Source organism: Anoplopoma fimbria, chromosome 10, assembly GCF_027596085.1.
Source record: "Anoplopoma fimbria isolate UVic2021 breed Golden Eagle Sablefish chromosome 10, Afim_UVic_2022, whole genome shotgun sequence".
NCBI lineage: Eukaryota > Metazoa > Chordata > Actinopteri > Perciformes > Anoplopomatidae > Anoplopoma > Anoplopoma fimbria.
The window spans coordinates 22,056,318-22,066,853 of NC_072458.1; the positions used below are offsets into that span (position 1 = coordinate 22,056,318).

General features: G+C 38.9%; 2 protein-coding genes across 2 annotated transcripts; both read left to right on the plus strand.

Annotated features, from left to right (window-relative positions):
* Positions 1-598: 598 nt before the first annotated feature.
* On the plus strand, positions 599-8,531 carry LOC129097711 (C-type lectin domain family 1 member A-like). The gene is made up of 7 exons (XM_054606616.1): positions 599-686; positions 1,636-1,725; positions 2,624-2,788; positions 4,211-4,362; positions 5,000-5,124; positions 6,089-6,235; positions 8,444-8,531. The coding sequence occupies exons 1-7, from the start codon at positions 599-601 to the stop codon at positions 8,529-8,531; spliced, it is 855 nt and encodes a 284-aa protein (XP_054462591.1).
* Positions 8,532-8,533: 2 nt separating this feature from the next.
* LOC129096966 (cytochrome c oxidase subunit 6B1-like) lies at positions 8,534-9,845 on the plus strand. Its single transcript, XM_054605644.1, has 3 exons — positions 8,534-8,627; positions 9,583-9,683; positions 9,792-9,845. Exons 1-3 carry the CDS (start codon positions 8,534-8,536, stop codon positions 9,843-9,845), a joined length of 249 nt encoding a protein of 82 aa, XP_054461619.1.
* The last annotated feature ends 691 nt before the right edge of the window (positions 9,846-10,536 follow it).

Sequence of the window (10,536 nt, forward strand, 5' to 3'; positions counted from 1 at the left end):
ATACGCAACTACAAGACTGGCTTATTCTCGCCTTTGGTGTACACTTTGATGTCTAGGTTTATTTACTTGTGTCTTTGGCTGTAAATATATTCAAAGTACCACTGTGTGTTCAGTCAACAGTCCCTCCCTCATGTGTAAGCCAAAACTATAAACTGAATTATAAAACTTGAAAGAGGCAGAAAATGCTCCGTAAACGCTGTCAAATATTTGTAAAGTTGTCAGGATTTTGAATAAAAGTATTTAAAATATTTCATGAATCGGAAACTGGAGTACAAACTTATTTTTTGGAACATTTTGCATTGTGTAATATACAGCATTTATATGTTGTATTGTCTCTATTACATTTCTGAATTAGAGATTGTTGAAATGAAGAACAGGTTTCTACAACTGTCCATCATCTGCTGAACTCTTCCGGCTTGTTTGGTTATCAGACCCAGTGCTGCTTTGCATACGGCTGCAGAGGAGCCAGTATTTTCATATATAAGTCTACACTAAGAACACCGGGCTGCTCTTTTGTCGCTGCTGTTTAGGAAAAGAGGGTTTCAGGTGTTAAAACAAACTATTAATGCATTAATGCAATTACTGAAACTGAAGCTTCATGCCTGCTGGGACTGTGCTGGATGAAACTATGGGAGTGAAGAACGGATCGGTGCTGCTGAAGGACGGACAACAGGAAACAGAAAGATGTGATTCCTTTTTCTCTTTTTCTGCTTCACATGCATGCATTTAAACTTCAAATGTTTTTAAAATACATTTTAACAAATTGTTCTCCGTAATATCATGATCTTAAAATGCTTTTCACTTTACACAGAGATCAAGTGCATCAAGTGGATTTTTGAAGTGCTTGCAATTTCCGTGTTTTATTTTTTACAGTTTTACTTGAAAATCATTAACTTGCATAAACTGTGTCAAGTAGGTTGTAGTAGAATACTGTTACTAATTATTATGTTAGCAGGTGAGTTCTTAATGAGCTGCTCATGATGCAATGATTAGTTTAAAGGCGGGCTGGTCAAACCTTTTTGATTGTGGGCAATTTATTTAAAAATATAAGGTGTCACTGCAAACAAATCATTGTTTCTGCACCATAAGACACCCCAAAAAAAGATTAACTATTATCACAAATTTCTGTATATGCCGCTTACTTAACTTAATTTAAATTAATTCAATACTTTTAAACTCTAATTCATTGCATGGTCTAAGTGTCACCTTAAAATATTATATTATTATATTATATTATGTTATGTGCAAATCTGTATATAAGTAAAGCTAAACCAGAAATTGACAAATATTGGTTATAGATATTGGATATTATTATAGATAAAAATGAGAATACATATGAAACAAAACTTAAGTCATACTCTCTAAACCAAACAAGAAATCTGTCTGAGTTGAATTCAAACACTATTCCTAAGCGTTACAAGATATGAAGCCAACGCTGATCTATAGAGGAAACCATGAAATGAATCTTTGTTACAGAAACGTTTCTTTCCTAAAACAAAATCCCAGTTATGATCCAAGATTTAATGTTTAGCTGTTTGGGTGAACTGACCCTTAGTGTAAATGTGCATTATAGTGATAAATCATCTCCTGTTTAAGTAACAGACTCTGTAAAGTTGAACTGTTGTTGTTTCTCAGGCTGGTTGAGTCGGTACAGAGAGCTGGCTCATTACTTCTCTCTGCTCTGCTTTCTGCTCGTCATCGTCGCTCTGCTGCAGACTCTCTGCTGTGAGTACGTCCTGATGGTTCTTTCTTTTTTAATACTGACTATAATGTGGAAACAGGTGCACGTTTGTATCGTGCATGATCGTTTTTTGATCGTCCCATTTCATCACAAGTACACTGAAAGGGCTGCACTTTAAAATGCATAATCCAACAAGTAAAATATCCTACGAAAATACAAGATTTTACATAATTTACAGTAAAATATAAAGTTCTGAAATGGATGCAGCCAACTTACAAGTCATATTTATTTAGCAAAAGGTTTTTATATTTTTCTTGACAATAAATCCAATAAAATGAACAAAACCAATGATGTGTTAATCCATCTCTCAATATGTTTTGACTTCTGTCGGTGGCTCTAAGCTCCAAGGCCATTGGTTCCTACTGAAGACGTGAATCTTTTAAAAAGGCTTCCAAATATGTTGTTAACTTTGTTTTTAAAAGTCTCAGTGATTTATTAAGACAGCTTGTCACTGTAGTTTTTAGGTTTTAGACACTAAAACAGGAGAAAATAGAGCATTTGTTGGGGACTACTTTCAGCGGCGGATGAATCCACATTTGGTGCTCTAGTGAGTTTTTGCTGTTTATGTGTTATTGAGTCAAAATAAACTAAAGTCTGTGTGTTCATGGTGATGAAGGAACAACAGTGAGCCTCATTAGTATTCATTAATATATATTGAATCGCATCATTCGATCTTTTCTTTGGATATCTTGAAAATGGTATGTTTATATATTTGAAAAGCCCTAAAAAACATCTGTCATATTCTTTACAGTCGTGCCATCACATTTTACCTCTGTCAGTCTGCTTTGTTTTTCTCCCACACCCATCCTTTAATACCCCGTATCCATGGCAACGGTTGATGTGACATAATTCTTCTGTTCTGTATGTTTTTTGATATTGCAGTGGTTCAGATCACCCTGGTGTTCCGGTCGCAGTCGACGCTGCAGGAAACCAAACTGAGAGACGCGACGCGCAGACTGGAGAAGCTCAACCAGTCCTATCACCTCCTGTTCTCCCAGTATCCAGCTCTGAACCAGTACTGCCCAGTGAGCAACTCCACCACCGGGGGTAAGCGCTCTGTGTGTGTAGGGGGTCAGGGCTGATGAGGACCCGGGGTTTAGACCTCAGGAGGGAGGACATGTTTGGAAGGTTTTCTCCCGTAAGCACTTCTTCAAAGGGATGTTTGAGGGTTCAGACTTTTAGAGGTCAAGTTACAATTTCATGTCTACAAAATCTCATTCTGTATATAAATAACTCACCCTGTATTACCTTGAATTCTTAAAGAAAACTTTGTTTTTCTTTCATGGCATCATAGTGAACGGAGAAAGGTCTTGATGAACCACATCAACACATCAATTTGCAAAGATCCAAGACTATCCAAGATTCATTTCACGTCCCAAACTCATGCATGCTCACTAAAACCTTATTATTTAAAACACTTTGAATGTGCAGCTGTGTGCAGGAAGGGATTTAAATAGTTATGTGCAGTTTCTAAACGCAGCCCCTAATTACTTCAATTTATCAAGACTTTTCTCAGTTTTTGTGGAGACATGAGATAAAGTTTTCTTCAATAATCCCTGGTAACACTGGGTGAGTAACTCATAGATAATGATCAGGTTTTCCTTTAAGGCAATTAACTATAGTACAAATATTTGTGTGTCTGTGTATCTGAAAGAGAGAAAATCAAGAATTCAACATAGTATGCTTGTAAATTAAGTTTATTCGGTATAAACCTATGTTAAAGTAGCAGATATCAGCCTGCAGGCTTCATTCTAACCACAACAGCAAGTTTGTTTTTTGTTACTTTTTATATTTTAATTTAATGACCAAGCAAACCCAGTAGCAGCTTAACAGCCATGAATAAGTGTTTTTAAATTAAATTAAATCATGCAAGTTCAATGCAATTTTGCACTAAGATGGTTAGTTTTGGTGTTTGGTGCATTGTTGACTTGGCTAATATTTACATCAACTTTCCCACATCTGTAGACTTACATTAACACTTTCTTGACAACAGATCACATCTGTTTCACTTCACCAACTACTTGATTTAACTGTTTTTGCTTTTTGGTATCAAAGATAAATTAAATGCTAAGTTCTGTAAAAGTACAAGGATGACCCAAACTGAAAATCAACTTGGCATTTTCGGTCAATGTTGTCTGTTGAATGGTTAAACAAAAACAAATTATTTGCAGAAAACCGTTTGACCCATTGGCTCTGATTTGCATCGAGATTTGCAAAAGCGAACAAACCACAAACAGCTGAAGCGTGACCGTGTCAGCTATGACAGTTTCATTTACTTTTAAATTTAAAAAAAAGTCTTCTTGATTGTTTAAATTCATGCATGAAATGTCATGAAGCAGCCACGTGAGGATGTTTTCACATCTCTCAGCATTTCTGTTGTGTAAAGGTCATTTTGTAGTTTGAAGCAGATTAAAACTTACTCTCACAATATGTTATTTCATCCGTCTTTCTTTTCTGCTCCTCACCCAGACAGAGCGTGCAGACCCTGTCCGGCCGGCTGGACGCCTCAGGGACACAAATGCTTCCAGTTCAGTGTGGACAGGGCCGACTGGATCAGCAGCCAGTACCGCTGCATGGCACTGGGTGGCGCTGTGGCCACAGTCAGGACAGAGGAGGAGCAGGTGAACACACACACACACACACACACACACACACACACACACACACACACACACACACACACACACACACACACACTCTCTGTTTCTGCTCTGTTTTGTAATTTTCTACTTTTCTACATTCATTAAACACATTCTGATTAATTTTCTTAGTATATTTTATCCATTAATTCATTAAAAGTGTGTTTTTATTCCATCATATTACACATAACATCAGTGGAAGCTGCTTCTCTTAGTTTTGAAGCGTCTTACAGGGAACTTATATTCTGTCTGTCAACTTGTAAACATTTGAGATGCTTTCCCTGAATTAGCAGCTGTTGGGCAACGTGCACACACACACACACACACACACACACACACACACACACACACACACACACACACACACACACACACACACACACACACACACACCATCAGAGAGGGAAGTTAAGAATAGATTTAAGACCTCTATGAAATATGGAGACATCTGCATGAGCGCTCGCAGCCCGAGGTCATCTCAGGTTCTGTCGTTGACTTTTTGACTGTAAATGTATCATATTTTATGTTCTGGATGATGTTTCTGAATAAGATGTAAAAGGTTGGGTGATTTAAGGACAAGAGGGGGAGGAATTTAAATGTTTCTTTGCGTGTTTCTCAGGTGTTTCTGTTGAATAAGGCCCAGAGTCTGAGCCAGGGAGACTCGTACTGGCTGGGCCTCAGGAGCAGCAGTAGTGAGGAAGGCTGGCAGTGGAGCGACGGCTCCCCGGTGGAGAAAGGGACGGGGTGAGTGATGACAGGGGGAGGGGGGAGGAGGGTTGAACGGGGGACAAACGGGGCTCCTTAGGTGACGAGACACCGGACGCTGATCTTTATTCCTGTAGCTTGAGAGTTTGGTCACGAGGATGGAAACTTGAGATTGGAAGATATTTAAAAATATATATTGTGTGCACAAAATGATGATTTTAAATCCCCCAAAAAATAAAGGAAAACTGCGAAAGTAGAGTTCACAAATAAGATGACATTGAAGGAAAAAATAACACAATTAAATACATAAATGAAAAGGTTGAAATAAGAAGCACCAGCAAGAAAAATGTCTTCAAAAAGGAAACAAATGCATGTAATATATATTTTTTAAATGTAACAACAACATGTTTTTTGCTCAGTGGGTTTCTTTTGGCATCTGGGATTTTTTTTTGTTAAAATTGCTTTAATCATTTCAATTCAAATCTATGTGGCTACATTTGTATGAAAGTGTGAAAGAAAACAATGTTGCAAAGGTATAAAAATAAAACAAAGTACAAAATGATATGTATATAAATATTAACATAACATTACAATTGTTGTATAATAATAAATATGCAGTAATTCAATTACATTTCAACTAACGTGTGTGTGTGTGTGTGTGTGTGTGTGTGTGTGTGTGTGTGTGTGTGTGTGTGTGTGTGTGTGTGTGTGTGTGTGTGTGTGTGTGTGTGTGTGTGTGTGTGTGTGTGTGTGTTTGGGTCATTATTTAACTGTTTCCTTTTATTTGAAGCATAATTTCAGATCATAATATCGACATCATCCTCACGCTTTGCATATAATGTGATTACATTCTCCTCACATGGGAGGGGATTGATTTAAAGTGGGCGGCTGTTTTAATTTCATGATGCATTTTCATGTGGGGGAGTAGTGGTTGCCATGGTAACAGATTAAAGCCTGTGTTTTTATTTTTGGGGGATTTTTGTTTGTTTTTTCCTCCCTGCAGGTTTTGGGAGCGTGAGCCCGATAACACAGAGAACAGGGAGCTGTGTGGTCGACTCACACCGGGAGGAGACTACAGGAGGAGCTGGTTCTCCTACAGATGCTCCAACCTGCTGAGGAGGATCTGTGAGAGGAGGCAAGCTACTCTACAGTGAGAGGAGAGGAGAGGAGGAGAGGAGGAGAGGAGAGGGAGAGGAGAGGGAGAGAGGAGAGGAGGAAGGAGGGGAGGAGGAGGGGAGAGGAGGGGAGAGGAGAGGAGGGAGGGGAGGGGGAGGAGGGGAGGAGCAGGGAGAGGAGAGGGAGGAGGAGGGAGGAGGAGGGAAGGAGGAGAGGGGGAGAGGAGGAGGAGGAGAGGAGAGGAGGGGAGAGGGGGAGGAGGGAGAGGAGAGGGGAGAGGGAGGGAGAGGAGAGGAGAGGGAGAGGAGGGAGAGGGAGAGAGGGAGGAGGGAGGGGGAGGGAGAGGAGAGGGAGGAGAGGGAGGGAGAGGGAGAGGGAGAGGGAGGGGAGGAGGAGGAGAGGGAGAGGAGGAAGGAGGGGAGGAAGAGGGAAGAGGGAGAGGGAGAGGAGGGGAGAGGAGGGAGGAGGGGAGGAGGGAGGGAGGGGAGGAGGAAGGAGGAGGGGGAGGAAGGAGGGGGAGAGGAGAGGAGGAAGAGGGAGGAAGCAGGGAAGAGGAGAGAGGAGGGAGGGAGGAAGGAGGGGAGGAAGCAGGGAAGAGGGAGGGAGAGGAGGAGCAGGGAGGGGAGAGGAGAGGAGAGGGAAGAGGGAGAGGAGAGGAGGAGGGGGGAGGAAGAGGGAAGAGGAGAGGAGAGGAGGAGAAGGAGGGGAGGAAGCAGGGAAGAGGAGAGGAGAGCAGGGGAGAGGAGAGAAAATGAGACAAAAAAGGAGGGGAGGAAATCCAGATTAGTAAGAAACAATTGAGAGTTGTGCAACTGTATTAAACCTTTATGTGCACTTGATTTAAATATATGTTCTGTCATAATAATAATTATCATATAAAAAACTTAATAAAAAATCATTCTTATTCATTGTATTTATTTGTCTTTACTCTTTTGGTTTGTTTTATTTTTATTATTATTATTTTTTGTTTGTTTGTTTGTTTGTTTGTTTGTTTTACAGGAATCAAACTCGATCAACAATCATTGGTATTTGATTAAACCTTCAGGAAATGTGTCTTTCCATAACTTAAGTCCTTAATAATTACCATTTTTGAAAATAATAATAATAATAATAATAATAATAATAATAATAATAATAATAATAATAATAATAGGGGTAGATAAACTGCAAAAAAAACAAAAAAGCTTTAAATGGGAATGTATTAAAAAATAATATACAAGCAATAATATATCCACACAATAATAATTATCTTGATTATCCAAAACTCATATAAAAGCACACAAGAAAGTCACAACTATGTACACTTACTAGCTTTGTCACCGAGCGTTCAACCACATTTTTGTTTTGCTTTCGGATTTCCTGTCTTACTATTTTCAAGGTAAAGAACAAACTTTAAGGCTCAATATTTAAGCAGATGAGGTAATATATAACATATTTTTAATGCTTTATTTGAAAGCAGAGTAGAGGCATTTAAACATTAGGCTACATTCATCCTCACAATCATCATTATCATCATCATCATCATCATCATCATGAATAGAAAAGCTTGTCAACAGCTCCTCTGTCATCCTTGGTAGTTGTACCTCCTCAGAGTGTCCACCAGATGGCGCTGCTGCCTCTTTAACCAATACTTGAAACGTCACCCCTTTTACCCAACATGCACTGGAGTCAGCAGCTCTCCAGGTCATAGGTGCTGATATTATAGGGGAGTTTCTCCGTGGAAGGTAAACTGACTCTCTTATGAATAACATGGTGTCTGCTTCTGCAGTTCTTTGTTTAATATATGCTATTTAAATATATTGAATTAAAGTCATTTATGTGTTAATATCTGACAAACAGGAAGACATAAAGAACCTCCATTAAATCATAAGAAAACCTTCAGTGATCTGTAACGTTATAAATAACTATTGCCATCATTTTTAATAATGGATATTTTAAAACCTGCATTAATGTTTTTCTTCACAAACATCTTATTGTTGGTTTATAGAATAATGACTGACTCATGGCTCACATTAGATGAACTCCATTTGGAAAAATGGTGTTTTTAATATTTCTCCTGTTTATGCTTAATAAAGACCTCTTTGAGATAAATGAAAGGTCTCTAACTAGTTAATATAGTCATGTGGTAAATTCGGCTTCCAACACAGTTACTAAACAGTGATAAAGAAAAAAGGAAAAAAAATGGAACGATCCAGTGTTTGACAGTGTGTTTGGTATGAAAATGTCCTCTCTTGTACTGCAGACACTCTGTCTCCACTGTGTCCACTCACTGGTCCCAGTTCAGAGAGGCTCACACTCTGCTGGTTCTCTGCAGAAACCCAGCAGCCTGAAGATGGAGGAGAAGATCAAGAACTACAGGACTGCTCCGTTCGACGCCCGCTTCCCCAACACCAACCAGACCCGCAACTGTTTCCAGAACTACCTGGGTAAACAACAGTACATGTCCCCAAGATGTAGAGTTTATCTGCATGTTGTCTTGTGTCCCACAAATACTGGGCATCGCCTTCATTTCCTTTCATGCTTAATCCAACCTGAACTTGTAGAGATGGACACAGGTCACATCTACCTCAGAGTCACTTTGCTTTTCTCTTAAGCTCTTTTAACACCTCACCATATTGTTGAATGTGTAAATGGAAGAGCTTCAACTGAAAGAAAGTGGACATTCTCACTCATTTGCATTGTTTTTCATCATGATTATCTTATCATGTGTTCACACAAAGGCACTTCTGTGCTGAGCCTTTCCACTGTCGTCATACTGGACTTCTTGTCCTGATAAGAGATAAATAAAGGGCTGAGTTTACAAAGCGAGCTAGATATCTTTATCTTAGTCCCAAAATGTATTTTCTCAAACATTTGTTTATACCTTCTCATTTCATATACTCTTGAGTATCTTTCTCTGCAGAATAAAAATGTTCCTGCTGAATATCTACCAAATAATTTCAAATTTGTTCAAGTAAAAAAACATCTGTACTCTAGTATTGAAATGAAAGCCGTGTTGCGGCCGTAGGAGCTTGAACTCATCATCGTTTCCTCCTCCAAAGAGGAGGAGGATTGTGGGTTCGGTTCGTTTGTTTGTCGGCGGGATTTCTGGCCCAATTTTCAGGAAAACTTGGTGGAAGGAAGAACCCTTTCATTTTTTGAGTGAATCCAAATCTTGGAGATGCAAAAAAAAAAAATAGTAGCTGCAGTGCTTTGTGAAACTACTGCCCTCTACACAGACAAAACAAAAAGTGTAATACGTTTCTTTCATGATTGACATAATATTAAGTATGGATTTTAATCTTCATATCCACTGTATTTAAGTCATAAGAAGTGCTGATTCTTTAAGTATGTGTAGGACTAATGGTCCCTTTTCTTCTTCTGCTCTGTTTTTTTCTGCAGATTTCCACAGATGCAACAAAGCTCTGTCCGCCAAAGACCAGGACACGGCTCCCTGTGAGTGGTACCAGAGGGTCTACAAGAGCCTCTGCCCCATGAGCTGGGTACGAATCCATCCTCTTAACAACTGATGTTATTAATCATAACTACACAAAAGTCTCTTATTCTATTTCTAATTTACCTTAAGCACAAAAGCTTCCCTCTTGATGCAGGTTCAGAAATGGGACGAGCAGCTGGAGGCGGGAAGTTTCCCCGGAAAGATCTGAACGGACTCATTCCTCCGTCTCCATCTGAGTATCTTCATGTGAAGCATCCGCTCTTTCTGTACAGAAGCGACTAAATAAATGATATTATGTTCATGTAAACGTTGTTGTGTAGTTGTCCTGCTTTGTATTTGATATTGAATCTCTTCTCAACATCATAAAATACCAAGAAGATTAGAAAATAAGAGCTTTGAATATGTGCATTAAAGCTGTTTTCTTTTATTTTGAAAAGTGACAGCAGTGTAACATTTAATATGGCCCCGTGTCTCCACAGTTTAGTTAAATGGCCAGACATTATATATTCATGTTGTCTTTATTCAGCAAATGGTCAAGACCACTTTTGTTCACACTGGCAGCCTGACAAGATGCGAAACACATGCTGATATAGATTTATGAGCTCAAACGAAACGCAAAGTTGTTTTTTAAATATTAAAGTAGTTGAGGTATCGGCGAGGCGGAGAAACAAACTTTTTTCACTCTTTTATTTGAGTGTTTAATGGTTTTGTTTCCTTGATATTGATGTGAATGTAAGTTAATGTCTGTAAATTTGTCAAGAAAGCGAAGAAACTAACGAGTAGATTTTGACACATTTTGCGTTTTTTGTTTACAAAAATATGAGACGGAAGAAGGCAAACACATGGGCTAAAGAGAGAAGTTAAAAATGTAAATCAAATTACTTATTATTTATTCAGCT

Excerpts from the sequence above, each read along its gene's own strand:
- LOC129096966 (XM_054605644.1), top strand. The coding sequence starts at position 8,534 with ATGGAGGAGAAGATCAAGAACTACAGGACTGCTCCGTTCGACGCCCGC. Across the intron at positions 8,628-9,582 it reads CTGTTTCCAGAACTACCTGG|ATTTCCACAGATGCAACAAA; the intron begins GTAAACAACAGT and ends TTTTTTCTGCAG. Across the intron at positions 9,684-9,791 it reads GCCTCTGCCCCATGAGCTGG|GTTCAGAAATGGGACGAGCA; the intron begins GTACGAATCCAT and ends CTCTTGATGCAG.
- LOC129097711 (XM_054606616.1), top strand. The coding sequence starts at position 599 with ATGCCTGCTGGGACTGTGCTGGATGAAACTATGGGAGTGAAGAACGGA. Across the intron at positions 5,125-6,088 it reads CCGGTGGAGAAAGGGACGGG|GTTTTGGGAGCGTGAGCCCG; the intron begins GTGAGTGATGAC and ends TCCTCCCTGCAG. Across the intron at positions 6,236-8,443 it reads AGGAGGCAAGCTACTCTACA|ACACTCTGTCTCCACTGTGT; the intron begins GTGAGAGGAGAG and ends CTTGTACTGCAG.